Source organism: Acyrthosiphon pisum, chromosome A1, assembly GCF_005508785.2.
Source record: "Acyrthosiphon pisum isolate AL4f chromosome A1, pea_aphid_22Mar2018_4r6ur, whole genome shotgun sequence".
In the NCBI taxonomy this organism is placed as follows: Eukaryota; Metazoa; Arthropoda; class Insecta; order Hemiptera; family Aphididae; genus Acyrthosiphon; species Acyrthosiphon pisum.
Window position 1 is genome coordinate 58,689,652 of NC_042494.1, and position 18,889 is coordinate 58,708,540.

An 18,889-nucleotide genomic window follows, 5' to 3' on the forward strand; every position below is an offset into this window, starting at 1 on the left:
AAAGTTCTAGCTAATTACATATTATTTAATTTTTACTAAGCATATTTTCGTTATATTTATTTTGATAAGAATGTTTTACAACACAATTACTATTGTATATTATTGAATATTGTGAAATAAAAATAAAACAATCATCTAGCATCAAGGTCTTTTTTAATTTTGAATTAATTATTGTTAGTTACAAAAAAAAAATTGAGTTATCCATTTACAAACTTACACTACTATCTTCTTATCTTCTTAGTCGCGTTAGTTGCAAAAAATACATACAAATTGATATGCCACTTAATTTTCAATAATTTGGGTTTCTAAATGGAAATTCGGGTTTCGGGTGTTTATTGGGTGTTAATTTTTCCAATGGGTTTTTTATACACGGGTTTTGGGTTATGCTATTTATTTGGGTTAATTCGGGTTTCGGGTTACGTTTGGGTGCAAAGCCCTGGCTTAAAAATCAATGCATAAAAATACTAAACTCAAAAACACGATTTTTGTAAAAATCAAGCATTTTGTAGTTTTTTGGCCATAACTTCCAAATAACGGTTGAGCGACTTTTTAAAATTACAATAATTACGCCGTACAATATTCATTAAATGTCTGTGATGGCGAGGACATAGTGAAAAAAATCATTAAATTGATGCATTGAGCTTAAAATTGAAAATATTTTTCCACTTTGAACAATTTTGTTTAGTATTTTTTTTTTTTTTAATTTGACAACATGGCTGAATGTGCCGACTGAAAAATGTGGTTGAATGAATGAGGGGATATCAGAACCCCTTACACTACCCTCTCACTGATCCTAATTATAGCATGAAATAAACAATGTATTAAATGTAAACTTCTAATTAAAGGGACCCAAATTTATGGATGGTCAAATGTCGTATTGGCGATGAAAAAAATACTGCCATACTTTTAATGCGGAAATTTATTGCATACCAGTTTACTGACGATCCATTGAAAATCAAATCTATTGTTTCTCCTGAAGGTGTTAAGGGGTATATATACGTTGAATCGTATAAACAAACTCATGTGAAATCAGCCATTGAAAATGTAAGCAGTCTTAAATATGGATTTTGGAAACAACAAATGGTCCCTATCAAAGAAATGACTGATGTTTTAAAAGTTGTTAAAGTACAAACAAGTTTGAAATCTAAACAATGGGTTAGATTAAAAAAAGGTTAATTTTTTCAATACCTATAATTGTATTTTAAATAACTTGAAAATATCTAAAACTGTATTTTTGAAGGTTTATACAAAGATGACATTGCTCAAATAGATTATGTGGACTTGGCACAAAATCAAGTACATTTGAAACTATTACCAAGGATTGATTATACTAGACTACGTGGCGCTCTCAGAGTATCAATTGTAAGCAGTTTATAATTCTTATAATTGTTATTATTTAATATATAATTACTAGGATCCAGAAGCTTTGAAAAGAAAGAAAAAGAGGCGTGTATCAGCCAAACCGTTTGATCTAGAAGCCATCAAAGCTATTGGCGGTGAAGTTACCAGTGATGGTGATTTTTTAATATTTGAAGGAAATCGATACAGCCATAAAGGATTCTTATACAAAAACTTTTACATAAATGCAATAATGACCGAAGGAGTCAAACCTACACTATTAGAACTTGAAAAATTCGAAGACGTTCCTGAAGGCTTGGACATAGAATTAACGCTTTCAAATAAAGACACTTTAGCAAACAGTCAGATTTTATGTTCTGGTGATAATGTGGAAGTATGTGCTGGAGAGTTAATGAATTTACAGGGAAAAGTATTATCTACTGATGGTGACACAGTTTTGATTATGCCAAAACATGAAAATCTTAATGTGAGTAACAGTTGGAATATATTATTATATTAGGCATTAAGTGCGCACATTTTGCGATTCGCAGATGACGTTTAACTTTGTTAGTTTAAAAATCAGAGTGAGTTTACCTCTTAAAAAATTTAAAGGTAAGATTGTTATCCATGGTATCTTATAGGCTTTTTGTTATATTTTAATTTTTAAGCAATATCTGAGTATTTTAAAATTGGAAATGGTTTATATATCTTAAAATACTCATAACTCGCTGAAAATTGAAATATACATCAAAGCAGGTAAGTGGATGTTGCTCTGCTGTACAGTATATTACAAGTGGGACATTGTATAATGGTTGTATTAAACTTGAATTCAATGATAAAATATCATTGTATAAGATAACGATTCTGAGGGGAGACGGTTTGTCAGTCTGGATATTTTATATTGTTATTATTTATTATATCATGTAAGTTGAATTAATATTATAATATTATAGTTTTTTATTTGTTTCTATGGTGATAAACATAGCGTTAGAAATTCAAATCCCATTTTTTCGTAATTTTTCGGGGGGTTTTCCCATGGCATTAAATAACTATCGATAAAATTGAAAAATGACCTCTCTAAAGTACCATCTTGATCCAATTTTCTAAAAGATAAGGTACTATTTGTTGAAATTGAAGCACTCCTTCTGGTAGAAATTTTGTATACATGATATAAAAAAAAAAAAAATAAACACCTTTGTAAAACCAATAGCCCATGAGATGCCTATGTGTGATAAAGTTTATTTATTTATTAAGTTATATTTAATTTTATTATTATATGTCATAACATTACAACCTGGTAGTAATTTGAGGCTATAAAAATTTATTTTTTTATTTTATTAGTAAATTAAAGTGATTTTGTTTATAATAAACAAAGATAAACACACATAGTAACTCAAAATGCGCAACCTTGTTTTAAATTATCAATCCTTAGCAATAAAAGTTGAACATTTTGATTTGATAAATTATAATTTGAACTTAGCTTTTAAAAAAGCTTAAAAAAAAAGTGCATATGTATTTTGCATGAATTTTTAATATTTTTTAACTGCTGTCGTAACAATATATCGTACCTAATCTAGCCTTGTACTAAATTTTCAAGTTGTTTGACGAACGAATAATTTAAAATTTTGTAAACAACTTGAAACGAGTCAAAATATTTTGATAATTTTTATCAAGTTTATGAAACGATAAATTAACATATGGTGTAAATTTCAGGTGTTTATAATTAATCGTTTTTAAATTACAATAAAATAAGAAAATCGCTACATGAAAAATCAAGTGATTGGTATCCAATGATTTACAAATTTGAATTTCAAACGCTCATAAAAAATTATTTTGACTTTCCAGTAGATATTTTTTTCTGATAAAAATATACAAACTTATGAAGAATCTTGTTTTAAATGTTCAAGTCTTAGATTTTAAAAGAAAAAGTTTTAGGAATTTCTAACTCAAAATAATTTGCACATTTTTAAGATTTTGTTAAAATTTGAACATCAAAACTAATAAATAAAAAAAATGTGACTATGTATTATTAATAATTTTGAACTGCCGTTGTAACAATATATTATGATCCTTTTAATAAATTTTCTAACTTTTTGACCCCATGAATACAATTTTATTGACATCTGTAGAAAAAAAAATAAAAAAATTGGAAACCGAAAAGTTTGTAAACAGCTCAAACAAGTCAAAATATTTTGAAAATGTTATGGTATATATAAAATGTTAACAATATAAACATTTGTGAAAATTTCTATGGTCATTTATTAGATTTACACTATAAACCCAAACCGATTTTGTGTAAAAATTCCCGTTTTTCCTGAATTTTTTTTTTCACGGTGCTTTTGAAAACTCCTGGGAATTTTAAATTTTGACTTCGCCCTCCCCTTGTAGCAACTATATTCACTTTCCCATCAAACACGATATTGAAGAGGAAATTTGAACCATTTTAAATGCCCTAAAAGGTATGACAAGTATGACAGACAAAAAAAAATAAAAAAATACAACATTGACCATTGTAAAACCAATAATTCACACTCCGCTCAGAATCTAAAATGACTATAATGTAACATGTTCAGATTTTTAAAGTTGTGTAAATAATAAATATAATTATAATTTATTATTTTAGACGCCACTAGAATTTATGTTTAACGAATTGCGCAAGTATTTTAAACAAGGTGACCATGTTAAAGTAGTAGGAGGACGTTATGAGGGTGATACAGGACTCATTGTTCGAGTAGAACAAAATCGAGTTGTGTTGTTTTCTGATGTCACCATGCACGAACTTGAAGTTTTGCCTCGTGATTTACAATTGTGTACAGATACGGCTTCTGGAGTTGATTCACTTGGACAGTTCCAGTGGGGAGACCTTGTTCAAATAGAGTATGTATTTTTATTTGTAATACTGATTTGACATAATTTATATTTATATTTTATTTGGTAGCCCACAAAATGTTGGTGTAATAGTGAGAATAGAGCGTGAAAAAATGCAAATTTTAAATATGGCAGGAAAATTGGTTGAAGCTAAACCACAATCTTTAAATAAAAAAAAAGAGCATAGAAATACAATTGGAATTGATGGTTTGGGAAGTTCAATACAAAGAAATGAAATTGTGAAAGTTATTGATGGCCCACACACGGTACTTTTCTCTAATATTTATTGTAGAATATATATTCTAAAACTGCAATTATAGTTAATACTTACTATCATTATTATAGTATTCGGCTAATATATTTCTATAATCTAGGGTCTGCATGGTGTTATCAAACATTTATATCGCCACTTTGCTTTTTTGTATTCCCGTTTAATGACAGATAATGGTGGAATTTTTGTTTGTCGTTTAAGACATATTGCCCTTGCTGGAAATTCAAAGAACCGAGTAATATAGTGTATATTATATTTGTAAGTTAATTTTAATATCATTGATTTTTAACAATTTAGCAAACTAAGATTACAACACAAGATGGATTTTCTTCTCCACAATCTATGTCGCCATGGCGTAGTACTTTTGGTCAGTTGGGTGTAGGTATAGGAAAAGAGACTTTTGTAGGAACTGGAGGTAGATTTGGTGGTGTTCAAAGAGATATAGGGTTAATTGGTCAGACAATTAGAATTATTGTCGGTCCTTATAAAGGTGATGTTGGCATTGTAAAAGATGCAACAGAGTGTACAGCTAGAGTTGAACTTCATTCTTCTTGTCAAACAATATCGGTAGATCGAAGAAACATAACAATTGTTTTACAAAAAACTAAGGATGGAAGATTAACATCATCGTACTCAAGAACACCAGTTAACGCTTTAACAACTCCTGGATATCGTGAGGGAAGTTTGCCTCCTGTGCAAGGTTCAATAACACCTAACTATGAAGTTGGTAACCGTACACCAAACTTTGGAAGTACTACTCCATCACACGATGGTTCAAAAACACCCACCCACGCTTGGGACCCAGCTTCTGGGTACACTTTTACCAGAGTAACTGATGAAGATTTAGAATATCCATTGGGTTCCGATACTTCTTTTGGACAGTCACCAAGTACATTGTATGGTTCTTCAGTTCATTCGTACTCACCATATCAAGAATTAACACCATCTGGTTGTAACAGTATGTCATAATCAAATGCTTATTACCTTGTGTAAATGTTAAATATTGTTTTCATGTTATTATTACAGGTACTAGTTCTTATATAAATACTCCAAGTCCAATTGATACAGATAGCCCCCGCAGTCTACAATTCTATCCAGCATCATCACCAATAGCAGATGGTCATCTTAAAGACAAAATTTCTAAATCATAACTAATTTATTATACAGATATATTTAAAAAATAAAAGTTAAAAAAAGTATTACATTATTTAACTCAACTATATTTCACAAATCCCACATACCTCAATAAAATAGTTTGGCCAGTAACATAGCAATATTTTTACATTCAAACACATTTGTATATTAATCTTATGCTGAATAGAACAACAATGTTTGAGAGAGTTGTGGTGTAACTTTTATAACAACTTATGATTATGAGACACAGTATTTTTATTAGCTTAACAAGCATATTAAAATAAAATTAAGTTTATTTTTTTTAAAAAAGCTTAAATAATACAATAATATTTTTGAAAAGTTCTTTCATCTATAAATTAAATAAGTGTAGAAACCTTGATTGTATACAAAAAAAACTACATAACCTAATGGTAGTGTAGACTCGTAAATACTCAATTAACTTAAAATTAGGTTCCAATTAGTAATAATTGATTACTAAACTCCGAGTTGATGAAACAAAATTGGAACATAATCATCATATTGTGCCAGATAGAAATTACCAGCAACAGGTGTTCCTAATTTGTACTTCTTTGAAAAGTTATGAATTGAAAACTTAAAACGATTTTCAGCAGTTCTAAAAATATATATAATGTTTAACATTTGTAAGCGTATAAAAAAAGGATATTTCAGTAACACAATTAGTGATATGGTAAAGGTATGGTAAACATATATTACCTATTGCTTATATGCTGCTCATCAAATACCAATTTTGATGGTTGCTTGTATACTAAAAACACGTAACGATGAAGTCCTAAAAATATTGATTTGTAATTTGTTAGGTAAACTTTTAAATTTTAATAAATATCCCTATTGTATAAAATATTTATAAGGTAGTTACCTGTTTTCGGTGGAGTAGCAGAACCAACATACGCTGTTAGTGTCTCTCCCACACTCACATCAGCACCTGGTATGTTTCCTACTAACCAATGGTTAAATTCCTTTAATTGTCCTGCATCCGGATCTGAGTAGATAAAAATAAAAAAAAATATCAACACTTTAATGTATAGCTATAAACTCGGCAATATACATACCAGTTAAGCATAATGTGTAGAATGAATAAAGTTCAGCATTCCATCTAACAGATGGCTGGTCTTTCACCTGAGTGGGTGTTAGTTCATAACCAAGTTCTGCTTTCAAACCACTTGGATAATATACCTATAATATTTTTATTTTACCAGGTCTTAGGATTTAATTAGGTATTTTAATATTTGATATGTTTTATATTTACTTGTAACATTTCCTTTGGAGCAATAGGAATGACATCCGGTACGATCAATTTTTTTTCCATAGCTTGTTTGACATTGTACTTGCATGCAGATACGCTTAGCGTAACCTATATAGAAACATTTATTTTATAATTTAATTAAAGAACAATGATAGAATTCAATTTGGTTCTAAACCTAAAACAGGAAATTATCGGTTATCAGGTACTCTTACCAAACATAATGTTAAATACCACATCATTTTTATTTTCAAGATGATTATAAATTTAATTTTAGAAACACAAGAACTGCTTCGAGAGAAAACCACGAAACTTATGAACTCAAAACGTTCTAACTTAGATAGTTAAATAGGTAGAGAGAAATGAGAATAATCGAGTAAATTTAACTGCAAGAATATTTTGAATGCCCTTCACTCTTCAATAGTTCAGTTCAAATATAATATTATCTTTACTGTTGTCTATTACAGTACTTAGGTAGTACTAAATACGTACGTATCATATACATTATAGGTATTTAGGTAGTAATTTGTAGGTATTACCTACTTAATATTATTATTATGTAACTTTGCTATCAGTGGTGTACTTACATTGTAAAATTAGCATATACCTACAGGTAGGTTCCACTACATGACCACGCAATTAGGTATATTACAAACGTTAAACTATCTTTAAAATAACGCTTGAATAGGCACATACAGGTACCTATTTAGTGAATATTTCATACCTAATAGGTACAACTACAGGCGGTAGGTACCTACTAATAAGTTATAACATTATAATTTATAAGCAACAGAAGACGTCAGAAGTATAAGGTATACCTACCTACCTATACAGGCACAGTAGGTAGGTAGTAAGTATCTACTGCAGGGTATAGTACTACACGTATACACCTGAATACCTGATATAGGTATTTGCCATAGTCAAATATTTAGGTTAAGTTGGGATTTTTTTTTATTTATAACTCATCTACAGTTATTCTAATAAGAAATAACTCATTCATATTACTAGGTATTACAGTATTACCTACATTTAGGTACCATAGACGCAAATAGGGGGGGGGCTTTAGGGGCTAAGCCCCCCAAACATTTCCTACGTTTTGTTTTAAGCTTATTCAATATTATCAAAGTAAGGCCCTATTAGCCCTATTAGTTCCCCAAATCTCAAACGCTATTTGCGCCTATGTTAGGTACCTATACCTATCTATTAAATTAAATACAATGATATGTACCATGTACGATAGCCGATAGGTAGGTATATATAACTATAATATATTATATAAGCTATGTATGACCATTGTAAGTACCCTACGTACCTACCTATTGACGTAGTGTAGGTAAATCGTATTATTTAGGTACCTAGCAGAATATATTCATCATTCTTCGCATAAACTTATTTTCAATGGTGTAAATAGCATAATAATATATTAGCTAATAAAAGTAGATAAAATACTTAGGTTTAATATACTCACATTTAAGTATTTAACATTATACAGGTAGTTAACAATATATTATTTAGTAGTATAGGTACCTACCTAGTTATACACTCTGCAATGCGCCAATTCCACGCATAATAATATGTAAAACGCAAATGATTTCCTAAATTAATTAGGTAGGTGTTAGAATTAAGAATTAGGTAAAAATAGACAATGCCATAAACGGATGGGTAAATTTTAAAATAATAAAGTGTAAATGGCGCAGAAGCATGCTAAATATGTAGTATATTGGTTTTACACTTTTATGGCATTCGTATAGCAATTATAGCGGTGATCGGTGAAAAAATCAAGGAAAAAAAGAACAAGAAAAAACCGGCCAAGTGCGAGTCGGACTCGCGCACGAAGGGTTCCGTGCCATCATCAGCTATATAAACATGTCGGCAACACTGCTTATATTGTATGTTCTAGGATTTTTAGTATTTGATGTTATAGTGGCAACAGAAATACATAATCTTTGAAAATTTCAACTTTCTAACTTTCATGGTTCATGAGATACAGCCTGGTGACAGACGGACGGACAGCGGAGCCTTAGTAATATAGAGTCCCGTTTTACCGTACGGAACCCTAAAAAGAACACGGAAAAAAAGAACGGAAAAAAAATATAAAAATTGATTATCACAAAAAAATAAGTTATTGATATCAAATTATTATTACTTAACAAAATTAAATATTAATTATATCGTATCGTGAATTTTCAATATCCCTTTTACCGTTTTTATAATCTTCGCATAATGTTGCAAGTCTAATTTGCATTTTTTCATATATAGTATGTTTTTTTTTGGTTCATATCCACCTATAACATCTTGAGCCAACTTCGTTTCCTCGGATCCAACTTCCAGGCGTATTTTTGTACCATGGGATGATTATTTGAAAATTGAAAATTATAATAAAAATATTAAAAAATAAGGTTGAGTAAATGAGTAAATAAATAATTGATTTTATTTGTATGATTTTTTGGCATAATTCTGGTTTTTTGTCCGAGCAATATTCAATTCTAAGTATTTATTTTTTTTTAAAAGCGCATTATAAACGAAAAAAATATTATTTTTGAAGTTTTTCATCAATAAATTCAAAACGAAGTTTGTCCGGTCTTTATTTTACATTCTTAAAAAGCACACTAAAACACACTTAAAAAAAAAAATTTTAAAAATCGAAAAGTTGCTAAAACAGAATCGTTCCGATTTTTCTATATTTTTAAATGAACATAATATATGGGGCCATGGGGGTATAGGGCAACACCCCCACTGGTTACTTTTCATGTAATGTCCTACAATCCCCCCAACATTTCAGCCCTAAGTTATGCCACTCGTACTTTATAACATTTTAAAAAATTTCAAAAATTGTAAATTGTTCTTTTTTTCCGGGATTCAATTAGGTATAGCAGGTGGAATCTATTACGGGATGGTGATCGACGATCGCTACCAATTTATTTATACAGCAACTCAATATAGTATATTAGTAATTAGTAATTACTAATTAATATGTATTATAGGCTATAGTCAGTGGCGTACCCAGGGGGGGGCTTAGAGGGCTTCAGCCCCCCCCCCCATTGGCCGGGTTATGGAATACATTTTATATTATAAAATACAAAGTACCAACCATTATATTCCTAAAAACAGTGTTGAATACAACGTTGAACGTACTATTATCTTAAGTAACAACGACCTATTATAAGCAATAATCGTATAACATATTTTTTATAATAAATCAGTCCCTACTTCCTACTAATTAAATATATCACTAATATATTATGTATGTGTTATAAAAAGTATATAATAATGAAATATTACAATTAACTGCTATAAGACTTTATTGAAAATTGTTTGTTAAGATGATGTTAAATTTTGATTTACTTTGTTTAGCCCCCCCCATTCGAAAATCCTGGGTACGCCACTGGCTATAGTGATATGTAGTATGTAGGTTTATTATATTATTATATAAGTTTCATCTAGGTACAATGCAAATAAGACCTTGATAAAGTAGTCACGTGAAAATTATGCATATGATGCGTCAAAAAACTCTACAAAACTTATCTATTTAAGATAAATAATATTATATTATATTTAAGTGTATACACGTATGGCACTATGGCGTATACATTATTATTTATTTGAGATTTGGGTTAGTCTTGAATGAGTTGAATGTTAAACAACTTCATAAAATATTTTGTTATCAATGGCCATAATTATAGGTTCCTATAATCCTATACCTATACTGTGATTCAGTAGTTGCCAAACTGTCATATATAACGTGATGCATTTATATATAGGGGGGGGGGGATTTAGCCCATTATGTTTTTGGGTAGTCAGAAAAAAAAAATATTATAAAAGTATTAAGTTATTATTTTTAATTTTGAACATAGTTGGTCATAAAATTAAAGTTTAGGAAAAAAAACCAATTTATTTATTTAAAAATTTCAGTTGTTGCCAAATGCCAATTATATTATTAATTTTATAATAATAGCAATAGTATTCTATAGTAATGATGTGTTTTTTATTTTTTTGTGTGTCTTTGGGGCAGTAAAATATTTACACAAGTTATATTATACTTACCCACATAACACAGGGACAACACTAATGGATATATAATAGTTGTTATTCATAGGTAGCCATGACATCTATTAGATATTTTTGTATATCTATTAAACATCTAGTAGATATTCAATTGGCCACTTTTTTCTTACTTTATGGATATTCACTAGGACATCTAATATATATCAGAAATAATTGAATTATAATATCCATTAGATATCTTTCACCAAAATTTGAGATACGTTATGGATATTCATAATTCATTGCAATTTATAATAAAATTATATTGTAGAAATTATACTATTATAGAATACAGATTGAAAAATTGTGTGCGTAAGTGTGTTAAATTATTCTTTATTTAATAAAGAATATAATATAACAACATAGTAATAAATATTCAGACTTTGAAAATATTAATAACATCATGTACCTGACTTATTAATTAACCAGAAAGACGGTTTGTCAGCCTAAGATATTTTATAGTACCTATACCTATATTTATTTAGTTATTATTAATATGGTAGTCGGTTAAGTTGAATTATTATTATTTGTTTATTATCATATTTGGAAAATTATTAATATACTTTAATTTATAATATATTTTTTAAAAATTTGAAACTGAAAATTATTTTGTTGAAAATCGATCTTGCTTAAAAACTTCCGTTTTTCCTTGGTTATTTTTTTTTGGTTTTTTATAACCTACCTACTTTAAAACTATGTACCTAGTATACCTATACTTTTTGACTACAAAATAATTTGTAAATTTTTGCAAATATTACAATATTTGAACTTTAAATGCTTATAAAAAAAAAACGTGCATAATACCTATAGATGTATATTTAAAATTTTGAACTGCTACCTATTATAAAAACTTATTAGGACCCAAATATTTTTATTGAAATTATTACAGATAAAAAAAATTCATATGTCTATAAATCGCTGAAACCTTGTCAAACTATTTTTCATGTATAGAAAAATATAAAATAAACATTTGATGTCAATTTACAGATTCGGAAAAATACGGTATTATACAAAATAAAAATAAAATAACATATTTCAACATCTCTACAAATAAACAACATGTTATTCTTATTTTTTTTTTTTATATTTAATTATAAAACTAAGGGCTCTTTCCTAATTTAGGTAGGTTTGAAAAAAAAATTACGGGCCCCTAATTAATTTTGCACCACGGGCCAAAAATAGCCAGTCCGCCCCTGTCAGTAACCAGTTACCATTTACACATATTTGTGTGTGCCAGTGGATAAAGTGATACCGATATCAATTTATCAATTATCAAATTAAAGAACACAATATTATAATATTATTTATGATTATCAGTGAATAGCTGCGGTGTATGCACAATTAAAGATTGGCAAACTGAAGGTCATCTGGCCATAGTACTAATTAGGCCTAGGCCAATTGTGGACAACAAAATTACAGGATGTGCGAGTGCACACCCGCCCCCTCCCCAAATGGCGCCCCTGACGTGTATTACTATTTACTACCGAATGAAAACTATCGATAGTCAAAACTAGTCGGTGTAAGACGTATGCAACTACCGAAAGAAAACTATCGAGTGAATTACTCGATAGTTTTTAAAAACAATCGATGAATAATAATATCTATTCAATTGAAAAATCACTCAGTAGTTTTTGAAACTATCGATAGTTAAAACTAGTCGGTTGCGCCCACTAGTATTTAGTGGCCTTATGATAAGATCTATTTTTTAAAGTATCCCGCTACATATTAAGTTTGTACCTAACTTCAAAAACTGTCTACCTATATAAATATAATACACTAATAATTAATTGTAACTATCATAGTATCATCAGTAATCAGAAGTCTTGTAAAGAATATTTGTATTTTGTATTCGGAAAACATATACGATTACTATCAGAATATTTTTTTTCACAACTAGTTTTTGTCAGTTTTTGAATGGTTGGTAATTAACATTTATTATTAATAATTAAACGTACAACGTAATCATAAGTTATTTATAAATTTTTACCACATATGATACGGCTGATACGGGTCATTCGGGATACAACACATTGGTGCTTATAAAAATAATCATAATATTATATTTCGTTTAAAGAATAAATTATAAAATTAATGTTCATGATTTATAATATGTCTTGTTACAAAATTAAAACTATTTTTCTGGATAGGAAAAAAGTATTTTTTTAATGAATGAAAAATACAAATTAAAGTATTTAGAATACTTTTAAAATAGTATTCGATTCGAATAATTCGAATACTTTAGGTTTCTCTATTCTGTGACTTTACAAGACCGGTAATCAGTTTCGAATATACGATACGTCGATACCTACTATATGTTAAAGGTTTGCTACAGGCTCTGATATTTTACATCATAGAAATATAATAGGTAAAGGAAGGGAAGACCAGCACACATCTGTATTAAGTATAATAGGTCATATTTGTATACATACCTAGAACCGATTACTATATAATATTGTTTTAATAATCGGTCGATAACAATACATGTTTCAAGTCCATAATTATATTGTATATTAAAAAATTTGTGCCATGGAGGAATTTAACTCGTTATTCATAAACAAGTCACAACGGCGCAATATCATTACCAAGAAATACGACAACTCTAGTCATTTCACCAACAGGGATTAGGGATATTTAGGGAAGCGTATGATAAGTCAAATTCAGGACCTAACGTAAATTTGTCCAGTGACCCCCGTAACCCTCGTGTCTGAAGTCGACTGGTTTTGTACGTTGTTTATTATCATATACTTCTATGAGGCCACTTTTCGTATCGCGGACTATAGTGAGAGCACCTTCACGTCAGCCAGTTTTAATTTAATCATTATTTTGGACTTAATTGAGTTAAATTGTATTTTCTCAGTACATAATAATTTCAAACAGTTTCATAAGCACTTAAAATATTTTTGATAGTTTTTCAAAACAATTTTACAAAACGTACTTAATAGGTATATGGAAACTATATCAATAAAAATATAATCATGTACACATAATTACATTACACATGTTATATAAGAAATCTATCGATCATGACATCGTGTATTTAAGATATTCATGTATTTTCGGTTATTTTTTTAGAGTTAGGTACACCAAAAATCAAAATCAGTTTTGTTGAAAACTGGCTTTGCGTACAATTCTCCGTTATTCCTTAATTGTTTGAAAACTATTGTTTTTACTTTTGACTCCCTCGAAGTATCAACTATATTCCCTTCGCTACTCGCTAGTTTCCTATCAGAAAAGATGCCGATGTAGAAAATCGAAGCATTTTTACTTCTCCAAAAGTGATCACAGGCACATCGAATGTCACACACTCACACACAACTTAACTATTTTTGGACGCCTCATCTGTTAACAAATTTAACACTAAGTACTTTACCAAACACTTCAGTACTGCATATTATTAACTACAAATACAAGTATTTGAATACTAATTAACATGACTGGAAATATGGCATGTAATATATCAGTATATCATATATGCGCATATATTGATATACATTTTATTATAACAAAAAACGAATTTTGGCATGGGCAACGACGGGCAGCTATAATAATCATATTACATTTTGATAAATTACAAAACCTACTAAAAATAAATAATTATGAACATCGAAACAGTTATTTATTATGTATTGTCATAGGCGCAAATAGCGTTTGGGATTTGGGGGGGCTAAAGCCTTACTTTGAGAATATTGAATAAGCAAGCTTAAAACAAAACATAAGATATGTTTGGGGAAGGGGCTATGGACATTTTTAGGGGGCTTAACCCCTAAAGCCCCCCTATGTGTATTGTATTAAATTGAACTCCTATTTCAGTATGTGGTTGAGGAATTTAAGGGGGGCGAGGCCTCCCATTTAAGATGTAATTGTGTTGGGAAAATTAACTGGCCCACATGAAGAATTACCTCGTGAATTTATAAATATCTGCGTCCTACCTCTTAGATGGAATCAAACTTAGTGTGAAACATAGAAAATTATCTCACCTTAAGTTTGATAATAGGTAAATTTACTTAATTATTAAACATTTGAAAATTGTGTAGGTACTACACAAAATTGGGGCTGTTGAAAACAAATTTGGTATGTTGTACGTTTCAAACTTTCAACGCTAAGAAGGAGAATGCGGGTGTGATGTGGTAGTTCTCATAATATTGTAGTCATAATACAATGTATGTGGTTGATTAGTTAGACAATAACATTATAAAAATTATAATATTATCCAACTTTGTATACGTCACTTTTATGGTAGGAATTTGGAATTATCACATTACACAGAAGTGCTTAATCATTAATTGATTAATTAAATAAATTTGATAAGGTTTATGACTTAAATAATTTATAGCCACGATCCAAAACATTCGCGCAAGACGTGTCCCGCATTCCCACGTATTCGTATCAACTATCAATACATTATTCCCGATACCCTTATCAATCAAAAATATGAAATAATAACAAAACGCCATTTTTTAATTATTCAGTAAGTAAACAATTAACTAAAATCAAAAAAAAAAAAATTGCCGACGCTATCAATTACGTAATAGGGAGGGTCCTCGCCCTGCCCGAAAAGTCGCGGCCGTATCTCCACGCTCAAGGACCGCCGTAATCGGTATTTCGGTACAATAATATTAATATGTAGATAGTGCGACGGATACGCGGTCACATCGATAACGTGAACACGGGGCGTCGAGCGGAATCGTCATCGCGGGTGTTTCTCATCGACCTCGGCGTCCGGATTTGCACGCGCTGCGATCGGACCGGAAGCTCCGTAGTACGTGGTACGTGTTCTACGAATCGGACGCAAAAAAACGAACAACCATTCGTTACCGGATTGGCAGTAAAACGATAGATATCACGCGACTTTCATCTTGCGTTGTCACAGATCGGGAAATATATTTCATTATAATATTATGTCCGTGATCGACGGCGGCGGTTACGCCGACGACCAACATCAGCAACAACTCCAGCAGCAGCAGCAGCAGCAGCATCGACAACAACAGCATCAGCAGCAACAGCACCGTCGGCACCAACACCATCACCAACAGCAGCAGCAGCAGCAACAACAACAACAACAACAACAACGACTGCAAGTGGCGACGGTGGACGAACGTGGTGGCGGTGGTGGCCGGCAGCGTCATTCGGAAAATGTCGCCGAACAGACGGACATGGCCGAGACCGGTACGAGGGCCACCGACGTCGTAGTCGTCACCGCCGCCGACGCGGTGAAAGAAAACCGCAACGGACCGCCGCCGCCGTCGTCGTCGTCGTCGTCGGACGTCTCCGTGTCGGCCGCCACGTACGCCACGGCCGCAGCCGAACACGTAGCGTCGTCTCAAGTACAAGTGTCCTCCATACCCGTCGGGCAGCTCATTAACGTGTCGGGCGCTGGCACGTTTAACGTTATTACCGCCGACTCGTTGCAGGTATGTGATCGACAACGTTGACGGGGGCGGACTCTGACATACCGCCGTCAACATTTTGGATTTCGTATAATTTTTATACCGTCACGACGTGACGCGATCGTTGTATATAATATTTTCTCCGTTTTTTTCCCCCTAGGTAGGTGATTATTATATATCGTTAAAAGTTTTAGTTTAAGGGTGCCAGGGGGGGGGGGGTTGGCCAATTGGGCCATTGCAAAACATAGTGATACATAAATATTTGACCATTACATTTCAATATTGCTGCGAGTAGAATTTCATATCGCGGATGCTCTTTGGTTTGGTCACCCATCCCGATTACGTATTTTGATATTCAGCGGCGGCGTCTACTACATTATCTGCGTGACAACAAATAATTGTTTGACCCACTCACCATTTATTGATATAAAAGACCCCTCTTTCATATAATAGGTAGATTACATTTTTATTATTAAATAGAATAAAGCTGATGTACCCAACTTCTTTTGCTAACACATTTAAAACAATAAAATCTACTTCAAGTGCCTCTCTCTTTTTAACGTAGGTCACTCACGACTTACCCGCCAATTATAAAAAAAACTACAAGTCTTTGGACTCACAGAACATAGCTATGCGCTGTCACTGATAATAATGTTTCACTTGGACCTTGGAATTTTTGGAACCTTTTTCTAGGGTTAACATAATTTATTTGACAGTACGGGGAAAAACATTTTTTTTAAATATAAAATTATTAATCTGTGTCGGATGATCGGCAGATTAGTTGTTTGATATTTCAACCAAAAGTATTTAATAAAAGACAAACGTAGAATATTAAAGTCTCAGTCCGGGACAATTGACTGTCCCAAAATACATTATTGGGACACCGGGATGTCATACTGAAAACCAGTACTGTCCCGGACAAACCGGACTGGGAGGTATGGCAAACCTACAGTCTTCCCCATCGAACAATTGTTAAATTAAACATACTTTTTATAAAAAAAATAATTACTATAAAATCACAGATTGTTATATGAATATAATTTGTGATAAAATTACTTATTTTATCATCACATTATTATAGATAATCTTAATAGGGGATTGTTACCTTTAAAGTTTATGCACCAGCAGTTTTGGATAGACTTGAAGTATCAAGCCACTAAGTTTTAGAACTTTTACTAGTCCAAAACCTGTTACATTGGGTTAGAACAAGCAAGTTGTATACAAGATCTACCAAAATATAGTCCAGCCCAGTGGCTTGAACTCGGTAACTTGCTGGTTCTATCCGAACTCTGAAACCTGTCTCAATTTAAGCAATTTATCATAAAAATATACATGTACAGGTTATAAACTTTTAAATATGTTAAATATTTTTTTATCTTCGCTATTATAGTGATTGTTGAAATAAAATTGTATTAACCATGACTTAAGTTATTAGACATGTATTTTTGATTTCAGCTTTCGGAATCAAATGATTTCAAACCTCTCTTGTGCGTGGATAATAGTTGTTTAAATTGTGATACACGCACTCAAGTTGATGGTGATACCTGGCGAACTGTAGTTCGAGCCGAAGTAATTTAAATTTTAAAACTTCTTGGTATTCGCAACTGAACATTTACTAATAAAATTTAATCTATTAAGGATGGCACTTTCAAAACTGCTCATATTGTACTTAGACCAGATAACTCGACCACTAATAATGTTCACGAAGAAGAGACTGATCAAGGTGTATCATCCCCAAATACAGCGCCTTGTTATTCATATACCGAAGCTGCCAGGTTGCCAGTATTACCGGTCCGATGCAAAGTAAGGCTATATTTTAATATACCTACATGAATACTAGAGTTATTGTTATCATTTTCATCATGTCTGACGTCCGTAGACCACCAACGCAGAGCTGCATAAAAAAAAATTTGGTTCTGGCTGTCGAGGCAAGTGTATTAAGTTTGGAAACCAATGGTACACACCTAGTGAGTTTGAAGCCCTTTGTGGAAGGGCTTCTAGTAAAGACTGGAAAAGAAGTATAAGATTTGGTGGCCGCAGCTTGCAAACATTAATATACGATGGAGTTTTATTACCACATGCTATGAGTTGTACATGTGCAGCCTGTTGTGATGACGAATCTGCTGTAAGTACAATATTATTATTGATCATTGGTATTTCTTGTGAGATGTTTATGTTGTTTGTATGTGTTGTTTTAGACTGGTCCCGTACGGCTGTTTACTCCATATAAACGAATACGTACCAAAAAACATTCGTCTAGTCATTCAAAAAAGAAAAAGATTGAAGATGGTACAACTCTTAGTAATGACGAAGATAGTTGTGATAGCAGTGTAGGTATATCATTAGACAATGTTGATATCGATATAAAAGATGAAGAACCCATACTTCTACAGACGGGTGATATTTCTCAAGCTGAAATTGTTCAATCAAATGATTCAATAGAAGATATGTTTAAAAAGTTAGAAAATGTAAGTTTTTTTTCAAACATAATTCAATTAACTCGTGATTAGGGGGACAGATTATTATTTAAATAAATATTCTTATTGAGTAAAAAAAATAAAACATTTCTTTAAAATTTGACATACA

The 18,889-nt window shown here is 31.2% G+C and overlaps 3 protein-coding genes across 6 annotated transcripts in view; 2 read left to right on the forward strand and 1 right to left on the reverse strand.

Moving 5' to 3' along the window:
- LOC100164924 (transcription elongation factor SPT5) overlaps positions 1–5,684 on the forward strand; it is an 8,307-nt gene extending 2,623 nt beyond the window's left edge. Inside the window, exons 6-13 of the mRNA XM_001947805.5 lie at positions 846–1,171; positions 1,241–1,362; positions 1,415–1,825; positions 3,962–4,215; positions 4,277–4,472; positions 4,581–4,712; positions 4,775–5,435; positions 5,504–5,684. Of these exons, the coding sequence (XP_001947840.1) occupies positions 846–1,171; positions 1,241–1,362; positions 1,415–1,825; positions 3,962–4,215; positions 4,277–4,472; positions 4,581–4,712; positions 4,775–5,435; positions 5,504–5,628 (2,227 nt within the window). The 3' untranslated portion in view covers positions 5,629–5,684. The remainder of the gene's footprint in view (positions 1–845; positions 1,172–1,240; positions 1,363–1,414; positions 1,826–3,961; positions 4,216–4,276; positions 4,473–4,580; positions 4,713–4,774; positions 5,436–5,503) is intronic.
- LOC100162832 (phosphatidylethanolamine-binding protein homolog F40A3.3) lies at positions 5,677–8,623 on the reverse strand. 4 transcript variants are annotated; one of them, XM_029487318.1, is made up of 6 exons: positions 8,404–8,623; positions 6,879–6,983; positions 6,682–6,805; positions 6,489–6,611; positions 6,326–6,401; positions 5,677–6,224 (listed from the first exon to the last, which is right to left on the reverse strand). In XM_029487318.1, exons 2-6 carry the CDS (start codon positions 6,936–6,938, stop codon positions 6,086–6,088), a joined length of 522 nt encoding a protein of 173 aa, XP_029343178.1. In that variant the 5' UTR covers positions 6,939–6,983; positions 8,404–8,623; the 3' UTR covers positions 5,677–6,085. The 4 variants fall into 4 exon arrangements, with proteins under 4 accessions (XP_029343178.1, XP_008185284.1, XP_001947882.2 ...); XM_008187062.3 differs by lacking the exon at positions 8,404–8,623 and adding an exon at positions 7,695–7,795; XM_001947847.5 differs by lacking the exon at positions 8,404–8,623 and adding an exon at positions 7,460–7,666.
- Positions 8,624–15,260: 6,637 nt separating this feature from the next.
- Positions 15,261–18,889, forward strand: part of LOC100572896 (deformed epidermal autoregulatory factor 1 homolog) — a 4,795-nt gene continuing 1,166 nt past the window's right edge. Inside the window, exons 1-5 of the mRNA XM_003245998.4 lie at positions 15,261–16,327; positions 17,759–17,872; positions 17,942–18,106; positions 18,183–18,428; positions 18,502–18,771. Of these exons, the coding sequence (XP_003246046.1) occupies positions 15,815–16,327; positions 17,759–17,872; positions 17,942–18,106; positions 18,183–18,428; positions 18,502–18,771 (1,308 nt within the window). The 5' untranslated portion in view covers positions 15,261–15,814. The remainder of the gene's footprint in view (positions 16,328–17,758; positions 17,873–17,941; positions 18,107–18,182; positions 18,429–18,501; positions 18,772–18,889) is intronic.